This window comes from Camarhynchus parvulus, chromosome 27, assembly GCF_901933205.1.
Source record: "Camarhynchus parvulus chromosome 27, STF_HiC, whole genome shotgun sequence".
In the NCBI taxonomy this organism is placed as follows: Eukaryota; Metazoa; Chordata; class Aves; order Passeriformes; family Thraupidae; genus Camarhynchus; species Camarhynchus parvulus.
In genome coordinates this window covers 5,245,380-5,269,617 of record NC_044597.1, presented here as the reverse complement: position 1 = coordinate 5,269,617, position 24,238 = coordinate 5,245,380, and the positions used below count along the sequence as shown (strand labels likewise).

The following is a 24,238-nucleotide window of genomic DNA, read 5'->3' as shown; positions in this document are numbered from 1 at the left end:
TATCCTAAGGGATCAATCAATATCCCAAGGGATCGATTCCCAGGAGGCAACCCAGGTTTTCTGTCCAAGGACACATCTATCCAAGATCCAACCTGTTCCCGTGAAATTCCTGGGTTTTTGGGGTAAAACATCCCAAATCCAACCCGTTCCCGTGAAATTCCTGGGTTTTTGGGGGTAAAACATCCCAAATCCAACCTGTTCCCGTGAAATTCCCGGGTTTTTTGGGAGACACCATCCCAAATCCAACCTGTTCCCGTGAAATTCCCGGGTTTTTTGGGGTAAAACATCCCAAATCCAACCTGTTCCTGTGAAATTCCCAGGTTTTATGGGGTAACATCCCAAATCCCGCCTGCCCCCAATAAATTCCCGGGGATTTTTTTTGGGTGACGCCGTCCCAGATCCAATTTTCTCCAGTGAAAATCAGGATTTCAGAAAGTTGGGAATTTGGGGAAAAAGCCCCTCAATCAACCCCAAAGAAACCAGCGGCAAGGTAAGCAAGGGACAGCTGGAATTCCATGAACGTTATCCAGGATTTCCATGGGAATCCAGGATTTCAGTGGGAATGATGGAGCACTCAAAAAAACCCAAAATCGCCTCCCGAATTACGGGATGGATGGATGGAAAACCCAAAGGATTCCGGGTTTATCTCTGATCTTCTCCAGAAGATAAAATCCCAGGAATTCCAAGGGACTCCGGGGACATTCCTGAGGAATTTTCTAGAAGAGAATTCCCCAAAAAAAGCCGGCGACTCACCCTCGTCCGGGAATTCCGTGGGGAACGAGGCCGCAGGGACCTGGGAAGGGCCGAAATTCCAGCCGGGATTCTCCTCGGAGCCGTCGCGTCCGTCGTGCTCGTCCCCTCCTGCACGGGAGCGACCGGGAGAGGCTGAATTTTGGGGAAAAACTTGGGGAATTTAGGAATTCCTGACCCCAAATATCCCAGTTTGCTTCCAGCTCCCCCCGAAATCCAGGTTTTTGTGGGGTTTTAGGGTCGAGGCGGGGAATTGCTGCTGGAAAAGCTTGGGAATGCCAAAATTCCGGAGGCAAACCCCAAATCCTTGTCCCTGTCCTCAGGACGTGACCTTGCCATAAATCCACGTGGAAAATAAAAATTTACACTAAAACGGGGAATTTCCCGGGATTTTGGGGAAGAAGAGCTTGGAAATCCTTCAGGAGAGAGGACAAAAACATGGATTTCCTATCAAAATCTACCAGAGAAAGGGCAAAAACCTGAATTTCCTACTTAAATTTACAGGAAAAAAAGGATAAACCCATGGATTTTCCATATGAATTTACAGTGAAAAGGATAAAAACCTGGATTTCCTCAAACAAATTACCCAATCCAGGGTGTGGAAAGGATCTTTCCACTCCTGAAATTAACTTGATATTGAATTTTCCAGGGAATTTTCCCCGCTGCTCTCGGATTTTCTGGAGTGCCAGGTGCTGAGATCCCTCTTGACAAAAACCCAGCGGCGATAAAAGATTTTTAATTCGACATTAGAGGGTTTTTAATTTGACATTCGAGGGTTTTTAATTCGGTGTTTGTTCAGGACAGAGCGGGGCCGATAAGGGAGCGGGGGCAGCTGCTCCTCACTCAGCGCCCTCCAAACAGCCCCAAAAAGGAATTTCCAGCTGCTCCTCCAAACCAGGCTGGGCTCTAAAGTGACCCAGCATCAATAATTTTTAGGGAAAAATAAGGGAATAATTAAAAAAAAAAAAAGCGGGATCATAAAAAGATCCAACATCAATAATTCCCATTTTTAGGGGGAAAAAATGGGAATAATTAAAAAAAAGCGGGATCATAAAAAGATCCAGCATCAATAATTCCCATTTTTAGGGAAAAATAAGGGAATAATTAAAAAAAAAAAAAAGCGGGATCATAAAAAGATCCAACATCAATAATTCCCGTTTTGGGAAAAAAATGGAAAAGAATAATTAAAAAATAAGCGGGATCATAAAAGATCCAGCATCAATAATTCCCATTTTTAGGGAAAAATAAGGGAATAATTAAAAAAAAAGCGGGATCATAAAAAGATCCAACATCAATAATTCCCATTTTTAGGGGAAATAAAAATGGGAATAATTAAAAAAAAAAATAAGCGGGATCATAAAAAGATCCAACATCAATAATTCCCATTTTTAGGGGAAATAAAAATGGGAATAATTAAAAAAAAATAAGCGGGATCATAAAAAGATTCAACACCAATAATTCCCATTTTAGAGGTGGTTCCAAATGTCGCTTAAATCCGTGCAAATGGAGATGCTTCGTTTTCCTTAACACCGGGAATATTCCGGAATATTCCGGAATATTCCTTCAGGAGCAACCCAAAGCCCCACAGCTCTTGCTCCGTAAAAACCCAATCCCGTCGTTTTTCCATTTGGATTGGCATCCCGAGGATTTCTCCCGCTTTTTTCCATTAAAAAAATCCTGATTTGCTGCTTCCCGTGGAGGGATTTAAAAAAAAACAAAAAAAGGGAATTAATGAATCCCAGGAAAAAACAAACAATTTCCATGGATGACAGGAAAAACCCTTCATTTCCCCCGGCTTTTTATGGGAATTGCAATTAAATTTCCTTGGCTTGATCAGGTGCCCAGAGCTTCATTAAACATCTCTTAAATCCCGGGAAAAATCAATGCCAGGAGAGCTGCGGGTGGGATTTTATGAGGAGCGGAAGTGAAATCCCTGATTTTTTACCTTAAAATTCTAATTTTTTACCTTAAAATTCTAATTTTTTACGTTAAAATCCTGATTTTTTGCCTTCAAACCCCATTTTTCCATTCCATCCTTCCATCCCCAGCTTACCCCACCACAATCATCCCCCCAAAAAAATCCCGTATAAACCCAAATCGTTTATTTTCGGGAAGCGATCCCACCCAGAAATCCCAGAAATTCCTCCCCATATCTGTAAGGGGCCGATTCCCCAAATTTCCCCAAAATTCCCAAATTTCCCAAAAATTCCCAAATCCCCACCCCGAGCTGCCGGAACACGGAATCCACTCCGAGCCTCATTTTCTCCCCTCATTCCCATTATTGGTTTGGTTTTTTTTTTGTTAATTATATGTAATAAAGCAAAATCCACGGCATCTAAAAATCCGAGAAAAAGGAAAAATCTTTGGGGCTGAGGCTTTTTTGGGGATGTTTTTTCGGGATGCAGCTTGCAGTGATTGCCGGCGCCCAGCAGGTCGGGCTGCAAGGCAGCGGCAGCCGGGAATGCGCCGCTGGAATTTCGCTGCCATCCCCATCCCCCAGGCACGGGGAAAAAAAATCATGGAATTTCTTGGGAATATCCGAAACCTGCGAGGAATAATCCCAGGAAAGGATGGGGAGGGAAAAAAGAAATCAGGAATTTCTTGGGAATATATCCAAAGCCAACCGCAGGAAATGATGGGGAGAAAAAAAAGCGAAAACCCCATGGAATTCCTTGGGAATGTCCAAAGCCAGCAAGGAATCCCAGGAGGGGAAAAAAAAATGGAATTTCTTGGGAATATCCAAAGCCAGCAAGGAATAATCCCAGGAAAGGATGGGGAGGGAAAAAGAAAAACAAACCGGGAATTTCTTGGGAATATATCCAAAGCCAGCGAGGAATCCGAGGAGGGAAAAAAATCAGGAATTTCTTGGGAATATCCGAAACCAGAAAGGAATAATACCAGGAAAGGATGGGGAGGTAAAAAAAAATCAGGAATTTCTTGGGAATATCCAAAACCTGCGAGGAATAATCCCAGGAAACGATGGGGAGGGAAAAAAAAAACCCCACGGAATTTCTTGGAAATATCCAAAGCCAGCGAGGAATCCCAGGAGGGGAAAAAAAAAAATGGAATTTCTTGGGAATATCCAAAACCTGTGAGGAATAATCCCAGGAAAAGATGGGGAGGGAAAAACCAGCGGATTTTGGGATTTTGGGCTCGTGGAGATGGGGAATAATTTCGAATATTCCAATATTGGCAATTCCATAGTGGGTCAGAGTTTAGGGTGGAATGAGCGGGAAAAGCTGAAGTTTGGGATGGGGACAACAATCCCGAAGGAAATCCAGCAGCTCAGGGGTTAAATTGTTCCTGGATACAAAAAAACCAGGGAATTAACCTGGAAATTATTAATCATTTTTCCTGTTTTTTGGGAAGCAGGAGGGGCTGTTCCCATCAGGAACAATCTCAGGTGAGATTAATTGATTGATCAAATAATTAATTAATTAACTCCTGCTTCTCCCAAATTTGGGGCCTTCACAAGCCCTCCTACCAAAATAATCGTACAGAGCGGGTAATAATTAATTAATAATTCTATAAAACTCCGAGTGAAGCGATAACTAATTAATAATTAGGCAGAATTGCAGGCAAAACTGGGCAATAACTAATTAATAATCCTATAAAACTCCAAGCGGAGCTGGGAAATGACCGATTAGTAATTCGGCCGAATTCCAGGCTGATAATTAATTAATAATTCTACAGAGGGGGCAATAATTAATAAATAATTCTACACGGAATAAATAAGGCTATATATAAATATATATATAGATAGCTATATAATATACAAAATATATATACTCTATATTATATATATAATATATTTGTAAAATATATATTATATTATATATAATATATTTTTATTATATATATTATATTATATATAACATAAGATATATTATACATATAATTACATATAATTTAAATATATATCTACACATATAGATATATATTTAAATAGATTATAATGTAAACTATAGACTATAAATTATATGTAAACTATAGATTATAGTTTACATCTAATTTAAATATATATCTATAGAATATAGAATATAGAATATATCTAATATATCTAATATATATAATTCTAAAAATAATTTTGATTTCTCTCTGTCCCCCCCTGTGTTTTGACGTCTCCCGGGCCGGGGTTTCGGTGTTTATAAACGGGGGAATGTCCAGGGCCGGAGATTTGAACAACGCCTTCCAAATCTCGTCAATCCCGAAGGTTTTTTCCTGCTTTTCCCCAAACACTTCATAAATCTGAGCCGGGTTTGGGAGCCTGAGCGCAGCTCAGCAAAGCCGGAGCCTCCCGGCATGAGCCAAAAAGGGCTTTTTATAAATAAAACTTCCTAAAGTCACCCAGCACTCCATTAATTCCCGGACACTCCGGCTCGGCTTCAAAGGGAATCTTTGCAGCAAAAAAGGGAATTTTTGGTTGCTTTTTTTTTTTTTGTTGTTGTTTTAATGATTTGCTACTTGGCCTTGTCATAACCACACGGAACAAAAAGGCGTCGGTGGGGAGAGGGTTGGGGAAACGTGAGGTTCCGGCTCCCAGGCAGCTGCAGCTGTGTGGATTTGGGGTTTTAGAGGGAAAAAAGGTTTCAAAGATCTGGGTTTGGGGCTTTTTGGGGGATTTTTTTGGATTTTCCTGAAGGGAAAGGACAGGGATGGACATGGCGGCCGCTCGGCCATGACTCCAGCAGGATGGAGTTGTGTTCCAAGGCAGAGCGAAAAAAAGGGATCAGAAAATGGGTAAAAGGGAGATTAAATGATCCCACAAAATGATCCCGAAAAAGTTACACCAAAAAATGAGTCAAAAAAGTGATAAAAATATCACCTAAACCGGGCCTACTACGAGGTGAGGCCTACTGAGGCCTACTGAGGCCTACTGAGGCCTACTCCGATTTTCTCTTCATTAATGAATCCTTTTAATTAACAAAGCTCCCAGTTTTTAAACCATAGTTAATCCCATTTCTATTGATTATTCCTGACTCCAGGAGGTGGGAATTTTCTGGGGTTAAGGCACGGAGCTGGGACAAGCAGGAGTTCTGGGTCCAACCCCTGCCAACGCGCATTTTTGAGCCTCAATTTTCCCAAATTTCATTAAAATGGAAGAGCCATCCTCTCTCTCCTGGATGTTTTGACTACTTCTGAATATTTTAAGGAATTCTGCTGTTCAGCAGTTCAGGGAAAACCATATGGGATGAATTTTGGACGGAAAAATAAAAGCGTCGTCATCGGCTCTGTGCAAATCAATCTGGGTTCGTTCATCTACTTGGGTTTTTTTTTTTTACAAAATAAAGGGGAAAGTAATCGCTTTCCAAAAGCTCTTTCCAACCCAAACCATTCCGCGATTCCCGGATTTTTTGATGCTCAGGAGTGACCTCTCCCTGCAGACCCTCCGAGATGGAAATGTGGCCCCGGAATTTCCCGTTTTCCCAATTTCCCGTGGGATGCCTGGCCGGGCACTCCCTGAGCGCTCCAAGGTCTCATTCCCACTAAAATTCCCAGCGGACACAGCAGGAATTGGAAGAGAGCTGGGCACCCCTTTCCAAATCCCCGCCCGCTCCCACATCCCGATTTTCCTGCTTTTCCTTCAGCTTCCGACTCCATCAAAAGAATATTCCAAGGAACAAAAGCCTCCCTCCTCCTCCGCCCTCGAAATTCCATGAACTTTCCCCGTTTAAAAACCTCATTTGGAGCCTTTGATGCGCTGGGATCTTCCCTCCCTCCCATTTTTTTGTTAATTTTCGGCCCAGCTGTCGGCTGGACTTTTCCAAAGGGTGCCAGCTGCTGGATTCACGGGCGAAACAATGCTTGGGAAGCAATTAAAGCTCCGAGGCTCTGATTGGAACGGGATAACGCCGCTCCCGGCGGGAATTGCGAGGCTGCCGCGTCCCCGGCCTCGCCAGGAGGGGCTGGAAAAGAGCCCGGAGCCAGGAGGGAAGCACTGGAATTTGTTCTGGGGGAAGGAGGGATCGCAGGAGCCGGGATGCTGGGAATGGGTTTGATTCCTGAAGGAAAAGGTTGGATAGACTGGAATGCCAGGAAGGGATTTATTCCTGGATAAAGGATTGGAGGAGTTGGAATGCTGGGAAGAGATTTGTTCCTGGAATAAAGGATTGGAAGAGTTGGAATGATGGGAATGGATTTAATTCCCAGAGGAAAGGAAAGATTGGAGGGGTTGGAATGCCAGGAAGGGAATTTGTTCCTGGAATAAAGGATTGGATAGACTGGAATGGTGAAAAGGGATTTTATTCCTGGAGTAAAGGATCAGAGGAGTTGGAACGCTGGGAATGGGTTTAATTCCTGGAATAATGGGTTGGAGGAGCTGGAATGCTGGGAAGGAGATTTATTCCAGGAGGAAAGGAAGGATTGGAGGAGTCGGATTGCCAGGAAGGGATTTTTTCCTGGAATAAAGGATTGGAGGAGTTGGAATGCTGGGAATGGGTTTAATTCCCAGAGTAAAGGATTGGATGGACTGGAGCGCCAGGAAGGGATTTATTCCTGGAGTAAAGGGTTGGATGGGTTGGAATGCTGGGAATGGGTTTAATTCCTGGAATAATGGGTTGGAGGAGCTGGAATGCTGGGAATGGGTTTAATTCCCAGAGGAAAGGAAGGATTGGAGGAGTCGGATTGCCAGGAAGGGAATTTGTTCCTGGAATAAAGGATTGGATGGGTTGGAATGCCAGGAAGGGATTTATTTCTGAATAAGGGATCGGAGGAGCTGGAATGGTGGGAATGGGTTTGATTCCTGAAGGAAAAGATTGGATAGACTGGAATGCCAGGAAGGGATTTGTTCCTGGAATAAAGGATTGGAGGAGTTGGAATGCTGGGAAGAGATTTATTCCTGGAATAAAGGATTGGAAGAGTTGGAATGATGGGAATGGGTTTAATTCCCAGAGTAAAGGATTGGATGGAATGGAGCACCAGGAAGGGATTTATTCCTGGAGTAAAGGGTTGGATGGGTTGGAATGCTGGGAATGGGTTTAATTCCCAGAGGAAAGGAAGGATTGGAGGAGTCGGATTGCCAGGAAGGGAATTTGTTCCTGGAATAATGGGTTGGAGGAGTTGGAATGGTGGGAATGGGTTTAATTCCTGAAGGAAAAGATTGGATAGACTGGAATGCCAGGAAGGGATTTGTTCCTGGAATAAAGGATTGGAGGAGCTGGAATGCTGGGAATGGGTTTCATTCCTGGGATAAAGGATTGGAAGAGTTGGAATACTGGGAATGGGTTTAATTCCCAGAAGAAAGAAAGGATTGGATGGGTTGGAATGCCAGGAAGGGATTTTCTTCCAGTAGCTCCCACCTCGCTGGAACTCCAGGAGATCCCCATGGATCCCAACCATTCCCAAACTCCTGGAGTTTCTGGAAAACTTCCCAGCCCGGGAATCGATGCCACAGAGATCGCGGGATTTGCTCTCTGGGATGAGATCCCTGCTGCGGAATTCTCCCACCCCAAGAACCGCCCCCCCACATCCATAAAAATTCTTTTTCCTGGGGAATTTGGCGCACGGAACGTCCCCCCGGTCCGACCCTTCCCAGCTGGACTCACCTCGGGGTGGGAATTCCAGGTGGTACCTGAAAAACCAAACGGAAAAAAGAGCCATCAAATCCCAGAATTTCCTCAAGGATTATTCCAGCCTGAATGAATGGGGATGGATGGGAGGATCTGGGAACGCAGGGAAGGGGAAAAAAACAGGGAATTCCAGGAGGAATTGGGATGGCATTTAAGGCCCTTCCCAACCCTAATTCCAGGGATTTCCATCCTTTGGAACACATCCTTCTCCAAACACAAAAATTCCTGCCACCTTTTCCCCCCTCAAATCCTTTGAAAGTCACTTCCAATCCGAAAATATTCCAGGATTTTCACTGAGCTCGTTCCCAGCAGGTGGAGGGTGATCCACGCTCTGCCCATTCCCAAAAATAAAAATAAAAAAAGGATTTAATATTAAAAAAAATCGGGATTCTTTCCTCTCCCCCGCTTCAGGAAAATCTTGGGAATCATTTAAATCCAGAAACAGCACCAGGAAATTTGGGAATCCCATTGAAGGTCGGGAATAAAGCACAAAGCGCCCGTTCCAAGATGAGCTCTTGGACAGGGAGAAAATTTCCCAGGATATTGGGTTGGGAAGAGTTTTTTGGAGGAAAAATTGGGAATTTTTCAGGATGCCTTTGGGCCTGGTTCCCGAATTCCACAAGGAATTTCTTCTCCATCCCGTGGCTGCTCCATTTTACCCCAAAATCCCAAAAACCCAGCCCAACACGAGGGCAGCTGGGAAAGCAGCTCCAGCTTTTTATCCCCATATTTTTTTATCCTTAAATCCCAACATTTCCATGGAAAATCCCAATTCTCCAACCTTTAAGCAGGAAAACATCATCTCTAAGAGACCCCTGCACTCCCCCCATCCCAAAAATTCCTGCATTCCCAAAATTCGGGATATTTCTGCCTCCTGGACAAAGAAGAGCAGAAAAATCCCTTTTTTTTTTTTTTCCGGGAATTTTTGCCTCAGGAACTTTTCCCGGCCACGTTTTAGCGCCAACATTTCCTGAATGATTTTCTGTCACTCGCAATTCCCGCTCCGCGAAAGCGCCGGGGCTTTGTTCCCGACCTCTGTCATTTTTAATCCCGGGAAATGGCCTAAAAAAAAAATGGGAAAATTGAGTTCCGTTCCTTCCCGGAGCAGCTCCGGGGAGGCAGATGGAAAAGGCCAAAAAAAAAACAAGAAAAAAAGCCTGGATTTTCCTGCTTTTTTCTCATTTTTAGGATCAAAAAACTGCGAAAAAATCTGATTTCAGCTCAAGGATTTGGGTTTAATTCCATGGTTGGATCATTTTTGCTCTGGGGAGGAAAATTCGGGATGAAACGGAATTAGGGATGGGGGAGGAGAGGTTTTTGGGGATGTGCAAGAGTCACGAGTTCATTTCTGCCTCTGCCAACAGAAATCTTGGATAAATCCATAAACGCTGCATTTTGGGAGCCTTTGGGTTTTCAGCAAGTTTTGCCAATATTTTGCCAATATTTTCCCTAAATTTGGTGTTTCTCCCCCGCTTCCTGCAGAAAACTTCATCCCAAATCCCATTTTTTCCGATGTATTCTTGGATTTTTGGGCCTGCAACACCCAAAAAAAAAAGCAAAAATTTGGGCAAATTCGGGTTCAACGGGATTTGAGCAGCTGGAAAAATCCCGAAATCCAAACCCTCTGAGCAGGATCCATAAAATCCAGGTAGCTTCCAATCAAATTCCCGGTTTTTCCTCATTAATTAATTAAATGTTCCCGAGGGATGGGGCGGAATGGAACCTTTGGAGCCAGGATTTGAATGTCTGGGAAAATAAATATTTTTTAAAAAATCAATGACGGGCAAGATTTCCAAGAGGGGAGGGAAAAAAAAAAATGGGAGCCAGGAAAATGGGATTGGGAATTTCCCGTTAGGGGAGGAACGGATTGAAATTCATTTTTCAGCTCAGCCGAGGCTCTCAGGTTTCAGGTTAATGATGGATCCAGGAGGAAATGGATGGGAAAATTGGGATAATTCCATCAGCCGGGCTGGGAAAGGCTGGAAAATTCCGGAAAGGGACAACCCAGAAGGCTCCAAACGGAATTAGTGGTGGGAGCGAGCTCGGGGATAAAAGGAGGTGAAAATGGGATTAATTTAATTTTGGGTTAATATGAGAAATTCCTTCCTTAAAAGAAAAAGAGGGGGGAAAATCACCATTTGGAATAAGTCAGGAATATCCGAGAATTCCTTCCTTAAAAGAGGGGGGAAAATCCCATCCTGAAATCAGGGAATAAATCAGGAATATCCAAAAATTCCTTCTTTAAAAGAAGTGGGGGAAATTCCTGAAATTAGGGAACAGATCAGGAATATCCCAGAATTCCTTCCTTATAAAAATAGAAAGAGGCAAATATCCTGAAATTGTAGAATAAATCAGGAATAGCCCAGAACTCCTTGCTTATAATAATAAAAAGAGGCAAAAATACTGAAAATAGGGAATAAACCAGGAATATCCCAGAACCCCTTCCTTATAAAAATACAAAGAGGCAAAAATCCTGAAATTGCAGAATAAATCAGGAATATCCCAGAATTCCTTCCTTATAAAAATACAAAGAGGAAAAATCTTGAAATTGCAGAATAAATCAGGAATATCCCAGAATTCCTTCCTTATAAAAAGAGGGGAAAATCCCCATCCTGAAAATAGGGAATAAATCAGGAATATCCAAAAATTCCTTCCTTATAAAAATAAAAAGAGGCAAAAATCCTGAAATTGTAGAATAAATCAGGAATATCCCAGAATTCCTTCCCTATAAAAACCCCCATCCTAAACCAGAGAAAATCCAACCAATTCCCCAGAGTTCTCCCATTATCCCGAGCCTGGAATGCCCACAAAATTCCTGCAGCGGGAGGGATGGCCGGAATGTTCCGGAATTCCGGGGATGCGGGGGAACGCACCTGTCCCGCAGGCGCCGCAGGAAGCGCAGGATGGCGGCGCCCTGGTCCCGCGCCCGGGCGCTGAGCGGCTCCTCCCGCAAAGCCCGGCCTAGGTAATCCTCGGCCTCTGGAAAACGGGAATGGGAAAATCGGGAAAAATGGGAATGGGAAAGGGTTCGGGAAATGTGGGAATGGGAAAGGGTTTGGGAAATCTGGGAATAGGAAAGGGTTTGGGAAATTGGGAATGGGAATGGGAAAATCGGGAAATGTGGGAATGGGAAAGGGAAAATTGGGAAAAATGGGAATGGGAAAGGGTTGGGAAGAATGGGAAAAGAAAATGGGAAAGGAATGGGAATGGGTTCGGGAAATGTGGGAATGGGAAAATCGGGAAATCTGGGAATGGGAAAATCAGGAAATCTGGGAAAGGGAACATCGGAAATCTGGGAATAGGAAAGGGAAAATTGGGAAATTTGGGAATGGGAAAGTCGGGAAAAATGGGAATGGGTAAATCAGGAAATGTGGGAATGGGAATGGGTAAATCAGGAAATATGGGAATGGGAAAATTGGCAAAATTGGGAATGGGAAAGGGTTCAGGAAATGTGGGAATGGGTGTTTTGGAGAGGAGAGATGAGGTTTCAGGGTGTTTTGGAGGGCAGGGATAATGTTTTGGGGTGTTTTGGGGAAGAAGGATGCGGTTCCGGGGTGATTTGGGGAGGAAGGATGAGGTTTTGGGGTGTTTTGGGGAGGGATGACGTTTCGGGGTGTTTTGGGGGGGAGGGATGAAGTTTTGGGGTGTTTTGGGGAGAAGGGATGAAGGTTTTTGGGAGAGGGGGGGGGTGTTTTGGGGAGGGATGAAGTTTCGGGGTGTTTTGGGGAGGAGGGATGAAGTATCGGGGTGTTTTGGGGAGGAAGGATGAGGTTTTGGGGTGTTTTGGCGGGCAGGGATGAAGTTTTGGGGTGTTTTGGGGGGGATGGATAATGTTTTGGGGTGTTTTGGGGAGGAGGGATGCGGTTCCAGGCTGTTTTGGCGGCAGAGGGATGAGCTCGGCGCTGCTGCAGCGGGAAATGAGAGCTGAAACCCCAAAACCACCAAAAGGGTCCCAGCTGCTTCCTCAGCGCCCTCCAAGCGTGGGGTCCACAGCCCCCACAAGGTTGGGGTCGGGGACGGGGAGGTCCCACCACCCCCCAAATTCTCTTTGGGGTCAGGGAGGCCTCAGAGCCCCCAAATTTTGGGGTTGGGGATGTGGAGGTCCCAGATTCTCCTCGGGATTGGGGAGGTCCCAAATTCTCCTCGGGATTGGGGAGGTCCCAAATTCTCCTTTGGGTTGGGGAGGCCCCAAATTCTCCTCGGGGTCAGGGAGGCCCCAAATTCTCCTTGGGGTCAGGGAGGTCCCAAATTCTCCTTTGGGTCAGGGAGGTCCCAAATTCTCCTCGGGATTGGGGAGGTCCCAAATTCTCCTCGGGGTCGGGGAGGTCCCAAATTCTCCTCGGGGACAGGGAGGCCCCAAATTCTCCTTGGGGACAAGGAGGTCCCAAATTCTCCTTTGGGTCGGGGAGGTTCCAAATTCTCCTCGGGGTCAGGGCCGGGGAAACCCCACAACACCCGAAGACCCCAAACTACCCCGGAAAAGCCACCCCAAACCCTTCCCAGCACCACCCCACAGCAGGAATTCCCTTGTGGGGCAGGAGGGGGGGCGAGGAGGCACCCGGTACCTTCCAGGAACCTCTGGATCTCCTGCAGGATCGGGGCATCCGTGGGATCCATGGATCCACGGGATCTCCGGGATCCCTTCCCACGGCGCCGCGACGGCTGCAATTGGGGTGACGAGGAGGAAGCCAGGAGGGTGGGGACACCCCAAAAACGAGGAAGAGGAAGAGGAGGAGGAGGAGGAACCTTTGGGGTTTGGGCTCCTCCTCCTCTGAAACCCCGGCAGATCCCTGCGATTGTTCCCGGCTGTCCTGGGCGATCCCAAAAAAATTCTGGGTGGGAAAAGCTGAGCTCCGGCCAAGGAGCTCCACCTGGAATTCCCAGCTGGAGTTTCCTCCCCGAGCTCACCTGGAGCCTCCCAGGGCTGTTCCTGCCCCCAAAATTGGGATTTTTTGGGGTTTTTTTCCCCCCCAAAAAAAATTCCCATGGGGGGAAAACCGGGGATGTTCTGGGATGAAATTTCCCCTTTTCCCATTTTCTGCTTGGAAAAGAGGTTGGGTTGGGAAAATCATCACCTGGGAGGGGGAAAGGATGGGAAAACTCCTGGAAACGCAGAAATTTCCACATGGAAATGTGGGAAATATTCCTGGAAATGCAGAAATTTCCACGTGGAAATGTGGGAAATATTCCTGCAAATGTGGAAATCTCCATGTGGAAATGTGGAAAATATTCCTGGAAATGAGGAAATCTCCATGTGGAAATGTGGAAAATATTCCTGTAAATGAGGAAATCTCCATGTGGAAATACAGAAAATATTCCTGCAAATGAGGAAATTTGGAAATACTCCTGGAAACCCAGAGCTGCCCCCCCTGCTGCTCCCAGGTGTTTTGGGCCCCCCTTTTCTGAGAAATAAAGGAAAAAATTCCAATTTTTATTCATTTCTCATCCCAAACCAGGCAAGGAGCAGGTGCCAGGTGGGTTCCAGCTCTTTGGGGTCGGGATTTGGGGTCATGGAGCCAAAGGAGAAACCCCAAAGCAGCTCCAGGGTCCTTTCGGGGCCGTTTTGGGTTGGGATTTGCAGGCCCAGCCCCTCACAAATCCCATTTTTCAAGGAAGGGGATTTTATGGAGAAGGGAACCAGAAAGTGCAAATTTCCCGGAAAATTCCCGGCTGGATTTTGGGATTTTGGGGTTTTTCTTCGGGGACAGGGGGAGCACCAAGGGGATTCTCCAGATCTGGGACCCGAAACCTCGGAGCTGTCGCTGCCGCGTCATTTCCGAAGCGGGGGCTTCCACATCCAGCGTTTCCCGCCCCTTCTGAGCCGTTTCTGGCTCGGATTTTAAGCTCGGGTTTTGCCCTTCCCCCTTCGCCGCGTTAGGCTCGGCTCAGCCGCAGCAGGAGCTCGGCTTTGGGACCGAAACGGCCCCAAAAATGGAGATTTTGCAGCGGATGCTGAGGCCTCAAAGCACAGGAAACGCAACTCGGGGGCCCCGGGCAGGAGATGGAAAATCAAAATGTCACAGGAGCTGCCCCTCGATATTTTTGGGGCCTCGAGCCTTTTTTTGGGGCGAAATGTGGGATTTTCCCTGTCAAAACCTGCTCCTCAAATCTCCTGGCCAGGTAGGACTGGGATGTAGGGAATTCTGAGCCTTTTTGCAGAGAAAACTTTGGATTTTTCCCCGTCAGTGCCTCCCTTTACATCTGCCACCCAGGTAGGGTTTCCTGAACCAGGATTTGGGGAATTCTGAGCCTTTTTTGGGGGAAAAATGTGGAATTTTCCCTGTCAAAACCTGCTCCTCTAATCTCCTGGCCAGGTAGGGCCTCCTGAGCTGGGATTTAGGGAATTAAAGCCGGGAAATAAAATAAAATAAAATAAAATAAAATAAAATAAAATATCACAGGTGGGGTCTCAGGAAAAGGCATTTCCCCAATTTCCAGAGAAGTTACTTTTGTTTTTTTGCTCTCCCTTCCCTTTTTTTTCTCAGCACTTCGATTTTTGGGTTTTTGGTCACAAATTTGGATTTGGGGTCAGCTGGGAAGGAGAAGGGGGAGCCTGGCGCCGTCCTCATCCCGCAGCGCCCCCAAATTTCGGGGATTCTGGATTGAGAACCTCCCAGCCCGATCCTCCCAGGTCGGCATCCCTGGGAAATCCAATTTCCCGGGAAACGGAGTGCGGGGTCGGCCGTAACCATGGAAACGGAGCTGGGGGAAAACGGGAGAGGCAGAGCCCGGCTCCAGTCTGGAATATCGGGAATATCGGGGGGGAAAATGGGACAGACAGAGCCCTGTTCCTGTCGGGAATATTGGGGGAAAATGGGAGAGGCAGAACCCTTTTCCTATTGGGAATATTGGGAATATTGGGGGAATAATGGGAGAGGCAGAGCCCTGTTCCTGTTGGGAATATTGGGAATATTGGGGAATAATGGGACAGGCAGAGCCCTGTTCCTATTGGGAATATCAGGGGGAAAAATGGGAAAGGCAGACCCCTGTTCCTGTCGGGAATATTGGGGGGAAAATGGGAGAGGCACAACTCTTTTCCTATTGGGAATATCAGGAGGAAAACAGGAGAGGCAGAGCCCTGTTCCTATTGGGAATATTGGGAATATTGGGGGAATAATGGGACAGGGAGAGCCCTGTTCCTGTTGGGAATACTGGGGGAAAAATGGGACAGGCCGAGCCCTTTTCCTATTGGGAATGTTGTGAATATTGGGGGAATAATCGGACAGGCAGAGCCCTGTTCCTTTTGGGAATATCAGGGGGAAAAATGGGAGAGGCAGAGCCCTGTTCCTGTTGGGAATATTGGGAATACTGGGGGAATACCAGGGCCCCTGAAATCCCTGGATTGGGCAGGGAGGTGTTGTGGGTGGAGGAGCTGTGGAAAGTTCTGGGCGCGCCTGGGGGCGGGAATTCCCATCTGGGACAAATTCACCCCCAAAAAGCGGCGGTGGGGGGACGGGAGGAGCGCGGCTAGCCGCGCCTGGGTCTCCAAACCCTTCCCGAGGCGGGAAGGGACGGACGGGGCCGGGCCGGGCCGGGCCGGGCTCTGCTGAGCGGGACACGGAGCCGGAGCCGCGGAGGCAGCGAGCGAGACGGACAGAGTGACAAGGACAGAACGAGCTGTCACCTCCCATTTGTCGCCGCTCCCAAAGCCCGGCTCGGTTCCAGGCCGGCTCAGCCCGGGTTTATCCAGCCCCGAGCCCCCTCCTGCCCGTCCCAGGGTTTGCTGCGCCTGGAATTGGCAGGGCAGGGATTGCCCGAGGGATCCGGGACAGGGATTGAGGGGGGATTGTCCCTAATCGGGGCTGCCTCCAAGGGACAGAAATTCCTGTCCCCGGTCGGTCCCAAACCTGCCCGGTTCAGCCCCATTCCCTGTCTGGAAGCTTCCCAGGATCCCAGGAATCTTCCCATGGCAGCTCCAAGGACGGCGATTCCTGTCCCCAGTCTGTGCTGAAACCCTGAAATTCTGAAATCCCCAAATCCGCAAATCCCCAAATCCCAAAGTACTGAAATCCCCAAATCCTGAAATACCAAAAATCCCTAAATCCCTAAATCCCTAAATCCCTAAATCCCAAAAATCCCCAAATTCCAAATTCAAAAATCCTGAAATCCTGAAATCCCAAAATCCTGAAATCCCAAAATCCTGAATCTACACTCCCTGCTCTGCAATTCCCAGTTCCTGGCCCCGGGGTCGGGCAGGGCCAGGCCCGGCACATTCCCGGGGCCATTCCTGGGACATTCCTGGGACATTCCCGGGCCATTCCCGGGGCCATTCCCGGGACCATTCCTGGGACATTCCCGGGGCCATTCCCGGGACATTTCCCGGGGCCATTCCCGGGACATTCCCGGGGCCATTCCTGGGCCATTCCCGGGCCATTCCTGGGCCATTCCCCATTCCCGGGCCATTCCTGGGACATTCCCGGGGCCATTCCCGGGACATTCCCGGCACATTCCCGGGGCCATTCCTGGGCCATTCCCGGGGCCATTCCCGCACATTCCCGGGGCCATTCCTGGGCCATTCCCGGGGCCATTCCCGGGCCATTCTGGGCCATTCCGGGCCATTCCCGGCACATTCCCGGGGCCATTCCCGGGCCATTCCCGGGCTGGAAAGGCCCCGGGGCAGGGGCAGGCTCAGCCCCAGCTGGAATGACGGCCCCGCAGCGGGGATCGGGAGGGAATTCCCGCGGCGTTTATTGGGAATTGTCATCGCTCCGGCGGGAACAGGATCCAGATGTTGGCAGGGAAATTGGGAAGGTGAAGGGTGGAGAGTGCGGGGTGGGGGAGCCGCTCCTGGTGATTTATTGGGGTTTAAAATCCACAGGATTTGGGAAGGGGGAAGTGTTAATTTATTATTTTATTTTATTTTATTTTATTTTATTTTATTTTATTTTATTTTATTTTATTTTATTTTATTTTATTTTATTTTATTTTATTTTATTTTATTTTTTTTACTTTAATTTATTTATTTTTTTATTTAATTTAATTTAATTTAATTTTATTCTATTCTATTCTATTCTATTCTATTCTATTCTATTCTATTCTATTCTATTCTATTCTATTCTATTCCATTCTATTCTCATTTTTTAATTTTATTTTTAAAATTATTTTATTTTATTTTATTTTATTTTTAAAATTATTTTATTTTATTTTATTTTATTCCCAAGAGAGCTTTGGGATGAAGGGACGAGAAACTTCCAGATCCATCCTCTCTCCTCCAACCCCTTTTCCCCTTACCCCAGCCACAATCCCAGGGATCTCAGAGTTTGGGATGAAGGGAAACTTCCATCCCCTCTCTCCCTTTATCCCAGCGCCCCCACATCTGTCCCGAGCCTCTGGAGGAATTAATTAATCACTTTGATGAGGATGTTAAAGCTTCGCGCCTAATTAGGGGCTGATGGATGGCGGCGCGTGGCGCCGGCGGTGATTTACTGGCGCTGGAGCTGCGGAATTCCCGATTTTCCCTCTTTTCCTGCCCCTTCCCACTCCCACCATCCGGAATTCCCGATTTTCCCTCTTTTCCTGCCTTTCCCCACGTCCACCGTCCAGAATTCCCGATTTTCCCTCTTTTCCTGCCCCTCCCCATTCCCACCGTCCGGAATTCCCGATTTTCCCTCTTTTCCTGCCCCTCCCCATTCCCACCGTCCGGAATTCCCGATTTTCCCTCTTTTCCTGCCTCTTCCCACTCCCACTGTCCGGAATTCCCGATTTTCCCTCTTTTCCTGCCTTTCCCCATTCCCACCGTCCGGAATTCCCGATTTTCCCTCTTTTCCTGCCTCTTCCCATTCCCACCATCCGGAATTCCCGATTTTCCCTCTTTTCCTGCCTTTCCCCACTCCCACCATCCGGAATTCCCGATTTTCCCTCTTTTCCTGCCTTTCCCCATTCCCACCATCCGGAATTCCCGATTTTCCCTCTTTTCCTGCCCTTCCCGACTCCCACCATCCGGAATTCCCGATTTTCCCTCTTTTCCTGCCTTTCCCCATTCCCACCGTCTAGAATTCCCGATTTTCCCTCTTTTCCTCTCCCCATTCCCACCGTGAGACATCGACCCCTCTGCCTGCCAGGGGGGAAAGGCTGGGAAAGCTGGAAAAGCTGGGAAATATGGAAAATATTGGAAAGATGGAAAATATTGGAAAGATGGACAATATGGGAAAGCTGGGAAGTATGGGAAATATGGAAAAGATGGGAAATATGGGAAATATGGACAATATGGAATGGCTGGGAAAGCCGGAAAGTATGGGAAATATGAGAAAGCGGGGAAATACGGGAAATACGGAAAATACGGAAAATAAAGCTGGGAAAGCTGGGAAATATGGAAAATGTAGATAGTAAAGCTGGAAAAGCTGGGAAAGCTGGGAAATATGGAAAATATGGAATAGCTGGGAAATATGGGAAATATGAGAAAGATGGGAAATACAGGAAATATGGAAAATATGGAAAATGAAGCTGGGAAAGCTGGAAAATATGGGAAATATGGAAAATATGGAATAGCTGGGAAAGCTGGAAAGTATGGGAAATATGGGAAATATGGGAAATATGGGAAATATGGGAAATATGGGAAATATGGACAATATGGACAATATGGAATAGCTGGGAAAGCTGGAAAAGCTGGGAAAGCTGAAAAATATGGAAAATGTAGATAATAAAACTGGAAAAGCTGGGAAAACTGGGAAAGCTGAAAAATATGGAAAATGTAGATAATAAAACTGGAAAAGCTGGGAAAGCTGGGAAATATGGAAAATATGGGATAGCTGGGAAAGCTGGAAAAGCTGGGAATCTAGAAAACCCGTGCAGTCTAGGAAATCTGGAAATCTGGAAAGTCTAGAAAAGCTGGGAGAGCTAGGAATTTAGAAAACCTGTGAAATCTAGAAAAATCTGGAAAATCTTGGAAAGCTGGGAAAGCCCTCAACCCCGAGGCCAATCCAGGGAATTTTTGTGAAATTCCAGCGAAACCTTTATCACCCCAAAACTCCCGCTCCGTTCCTTCCGACAGCACGAATTCCTGCCACGAGGAGTTTTTCCCCGCGTGGATTTTTGGGGCCAGAAGCGGGATTTGGACGATCCCGCCCAGCTGGGAACATTCCGCGATTCCGTGAGGAGTTTGCTCAAGCCGAAGCCTGGTTCCACTTTCTGGGCCCGGCTCGTCAGAATTCGGCTCACACGCACGGAAGCGACTCCAAAAACCGTGAGTTTTGGGGTAAGAGAGGGAAGCGCAAATCTGGGGGGTTTGGGGTGTTGGGGATTCCCGCAGAGTCCAGGCCTGGCTTGTGGAAAAGCGGGATCCTGGTTGGTGAGGGGATGAGGATTCCCTCAGAATTCCATAAAAATCCAAAATTCCCGGGTTTTTGGGGACGCATTCCCCGGGCCGGGGAAGCAGCTGCCTGCTCCTGGTGCGGATGAAAATCCATCCCTGGAGCCTGGCAGGATTCCATCGCGGCAGCTGCTCGGAAGCAAAAAAAAAAATAAAATTAAAAAAAATAATAAAAGGAATAAAAAAAATTCCTCATGAATAAATATAAGGAAAAGGGCGGGGGGGGGGGAATTAAGAAAAAATAATAATAAAAGGAATAAGAATTTCCTCATGAATAAATATAAGGAAAAGGGTGGGGGGGGAAATAAAAAAAAATAATAAAAAGGAATAAGAATTTCCTCATGAATAAATATAAGGGACAGGGGGGTAAAAAAAAAAAAAAAAAAAAAAAAAAAAGGCTGCCAAGAACAAAAGAAGAGGAAGTTCGGGGGAGCTTTAATCTCAGAGGGGGAAAAAAATGTAATTAATGCAATATCTGCCACAGCAGGGCTGGGTGGGTCCGGGGTCAGGGATAAGGAATTTTTGGGGAATAAGGAGAGGCAAAAAATGTAATTCCTGCGCTGTCAGCACGGGGGGCTCGGGGCGGGGGAAAAATGCCCATTTTTGTGGGGAAAAACCCCATTTTTGGGAGAAAAGGGCCTGGTTTTGAGAGGGGAAAAGGGCCTGGTTTTGAGGGGGGAAAAGCCCATTTTTGAGGGAAAAAATGCCCATTTTTGTGGGGAAAAACCCCATTTTTGGGAGAAAAGGGCTTGTTTTTGAGAGGAAAATAGGCCAGATTTTAGTGGGAAAAGAGCAAATTTTAGGGGGAAAAGGGCCCATTTTTGAGGAGAAAATAGTCCGGGTTTGGGGGGAAAACCCCATTTTTAGGAGAAAAGGGCCTGGTTTTGAGGGGGGAAGAGCCAATTTTTTTGTGGGGAAAATCCCATTTTTAGGGGAAAGGCGCCTGGTTTTGAGGGGAAAATAGTCCAGTTTTGAGGGGAAAGTGCCCATCTTTGAGGGGAAAGAGGCCATTTTTGGTCAAAAAGTGCCATTTTTGAGGGAAAAGTGCCCATCTTGGAGGAGAAAGTGCCATTTTTGAGGGGAAAGAGGCCATTTTTGAGGGGAAAGTACCATCTTTGAGGGGAAAGTGCCCATCTTGGAGGGAAAAGAGGCTGGTTTTGGTCAAAAAGTGCCATTTTTGGTCGAAAAGTGCCATTTTTGGTCGAAAAGTGCCATTTTTGAGGGAAAAGTGCCCATCTTTGAGGGGAAAGTGCCATTTTTGAGGGGAAAGAGGCCATTTTTTGTCCAAAAGTGCCATTTTTGGTCGAAAAGTGCCATCTTTGAGGGGAAAGTGTCATTTTTGAGGGGAAAGAGGCCGTTTTTGGTCCAAAAGTGCCATTTTTGGTCAAAAAGTGCCCATCTTTGAGGGGAAAGTGCCCATCTTTGAGGGGAAAGTGCCCATCTTTGAGGGGAAAGAGGCCATTTTTGGTCGAAAAGTGCCATTTTTGAGGGGAAAGTGCCATTTTGGAGGGGAAAGAGGCCGTTTTTGGTCCAAAAGTGCCATTTTTGAGGGAAAAGTGCCCATCTTTGAGGGGACAGTGCCATTTTTGAGGGGAAAGAGGCCATTTTTGAGGGGAAAGAGGCCATTTTTGGTCGAAAAGTGCCATTTTTGGTCAAAAAGTGCCATTTTTGAGGGGAAAGAGCCCATTTTTGAGGGGAAAGTACCATTTTGGAGGGGAAAGTGCCATTTTTGAGGGAAAAGTGCCCATCTTTGAGGGGAAAGTGCCATTTTTGAGGGGAAAGTGCCATTTTTGAGGGGAAAGTGCCCATTTTTGAGGGGAAAGTGCCCATCTTTGAGGGGAAAGAGGTCATTTTTGAGGGGAAAGTGCCATTTTTGGTCAAGAAGTTCTCATCTTTGGGGGGAAAGTGCCATTTTTGGTCAAAAAGTGCCATTTTTGAGGGGAAAGTGCCATTTTTGGTGGAAAACTGCCATTTTTGAGGGGAAAGAGGCTGTTTTTGGTCGAAAAGTGCCATTTTTGAGGGGAAAGAGGCCGTTTTTGGTCCAAAAGTGCCATTTTCGGTCGAAAAGCGCCATTTTTGAGGGGAAAGAGCTCGGTTTTGCGGGATGCCGCTGCTGCTCCTGGCCCACCCCGATCCGATGTTGGATTCTGTGTTTAAAAACGCCGACAGCCACACGGTCCCGCAGCTCTGGTATCTCCCACCAGGTTTCCTGCCCTGGGGTTCCCTGCCCTTATCTGCCCCTGCTGCATCTGATCCCTTATCTCTTAGATAGCGGCAATCCTGGGTTTACAAATTCCGAGGGGAGGCCGGGGCGCATCAAAGGCCGGGAATGGCTTTGGGAATGCTGGGACACCCAAGGGGAAGATCAGGAATATTTGGGGGAGAAGAGGCTCAAATCAGACTCTTTTGGGGATTTTTTGGGGATCTGCAATCCCTCAGCAGGAATGGGACGGTTCTGCTCCTTCGGGTTTGGGGTTTTTTGGGGGTTTTTGAGGTGGTTTCCCTTCCAGGAGGGTGGGTGATCCGCTAGGGAGCACCTGTGGGCCGGGATATCCGCAGGGCTCCATCTCCGGGGCCCTGCCGCGGCTGCCACAATCAGGGAAGGGATTTATCCTTTGTTTTTTTAGGCTGAGAGCTCCGAGATAAATGACAGCTCCGAAGATGCTTTTCAGCACTTCATAAATCAACCGCCAGCTGGGCAGTTTCACCTCAGAAACATCTCCTTTTTTTTGCTTTCCTCCTTTTTTTCTTTCCTCGTTTTTTTCTTTCCTCTTTTGTTTCTTTCCTCGTTTTTTTCATTCCTCGTTTTTTTCATTCCTCTTTTTCATTCCTCCTATTTTTATTCCTCCTTGTTTTCTTTCCTCCTTTTGTTCCATTTCTCAAGTTTTTATTCCTCTCTTTTTTTTTTCTCTTTTTTTCTTTGCTCTTTCCTTTTCTTTCTTTCTTTCTTTCTTTCTTTCTTTCTTTCTTTCTTTCTTTCTTTCTTTCTTTCTTTCTTTCTTTCTTTCTTTCTTTCTTTCTTTCTTCTCTCTTTCTCTCTTTCTCTCTTTCATATTTCCTCTTTTGTTTTTCTTTCTTTTTTCTTCTTTCCTCTTTTCTTTTCCTTTCCTCCTTTCTTTCCTTTCCTCCTTGTGCTGTAACTCCAGTTCCTGATGAAAAAAAAACCAAAAAACAGGCTCTGGATCCTAAACAGGCCAAAACAGACCTTGGATCCTAAAGAGCATCTGGATCCTAAATAGGACAAAACAGACCAAAAAGGATAAAACAAGGTCTGGATCCTAAATAGGACAAATCAGGCTCTGGATCCCAAATAGGATAAAACAGACTAAAAATGATAAAACAGGTTCTGGATCCTAAATAGGACAAATCAGGCTCTGGATCCCAAATAGGATAAAATAGACTAAAATGATAAAACAGGTTCTGGATCCTAAATAGGACAAATCAACCTCTGGATCCTAAATAGGACAAAACAGGTTCTGGATCCTAAATAGGACAAAACAGACCAAAAAAGGATAAAACAAGTCTGGATCCTAAATAGGGCAAATCAGGCTCTGGATCCTAAATAGGGTAAAAGAGGTTCTGGATCCTAAATAGGACAAAACAGACCAAAAAAGGATAAAACAAGTCTGGATCCTAAATAGGACAAATCAGGCTCTGGATCCCAAATAGGCTCTGCAGGCGTGGGAAATGGTCCTGCAGGGGGAAAATATCATTTCTGCAAGGAAAATGTCATTCCTGAAAGGAAAAATGTGGTTTATGCAAGGAAAAGTGTCATTTCTGCATGGAAAATGTCATTCCTGCATGGACAATGTGGTTTATGCAAGGAAAAATGTCATTCCTGCGAGGAAAATGTTGTTCCTGGATGGAAAGTGTCGTTTCTGCATGGAAAGTGCCATTCCTGCATGGGAAATGTGGTTTATGGGAGGAAAAACGTCATTCCTGCGTGGAAAATGTGACTCCTGCACAGAAAAATTTAATTCTTGCCTGGGAAACTGTTGTTCCTGCATGGAAAATGTCGTTCCTGCATGGAAAATGTCATTCCTGCAAGGAAAATGTCATTCCTGCATGGGAAGTATCATTTCTGCATGGAAAATGTCATTCCTGCATGGAAAAATGCCATTCCTGCATGGAAAAATGTCATTTCTGGAAGGAAATTGTTGCTCCTGCAAGGAAAATGTTCCCGCTGAGGGGCTGAGCCTCGTTCAGCGGAGGCTGCGGCGCTGTGGTTTGGGGAAAAATGCCTTTGAGTGGTGCGAAAAAGGAATTTACGGGACAGGGGCGGAAATCAGGCTGGCAGATGGGGGTTGGGGGTGTGGGAGTAGAGAAATGCAGAAACGGAAAAATGGAGAAATGGAAAAATGGAGAAATGGAAAAATGGAGAAATGGAAAAATGGAGAAACGGAAAAATGGAGAAACGGAAAAACGGAAAAATGGAGAAATGGAAAAATGGAGAAACGGAAAAATGGAGAAATGGAAAAATGGAAAAATGGAGAAACGGAGGAATGGAGAAACGGAAAAATGGAGAAATGGAAAAATGGAAAAATGGAAAAATGGAAAAATGGAGGAATGGAGGAATAGAAAAATGTGTAAATCTAGAAATACAGGAATATGA

At 46.2% G+C, this 24,238-nt stretch overlaps 1 protein-coding gene across 1 annotated transcript in view; it reads right to left on the bottom strand.

Annotated features, from left to right (window-relative positions):
- Positions 1 to 12,991, bottom strand: part of SKAP1 (src kinase associated phosphoprotein 1) — a 70,215-nt gene extending 57,224 nt beyond the window's left edge. The window contains exons 1-4 of the mRNA XM_030966062.1: positions 12,884 to 12,991; positions 11,192 to 11,297; positions 8,295 to 8,320; positions 754 to 861 (exon numbers count right to left, since the gene is read on the bottom strand). Of these exons, the coding sequence (XP_030821922.1) occupies positions 754 to 861; positions 8,295 to 8,320; positions 11,192 to 11,297; positions 12,884 to 12,935 (292 nt within the window). The 5' untranslated portion in view covers positions 12,936 to 12,991. The remainder of the gene's footprint in view (positions 1 to 753; positions 862 to 8,294; positions 8,321 to 11,191; positions 11,298 to 12,883) is intronic.
- Positions 12,992 to 24,238: the final 11,247 nt, after the last annotated feature.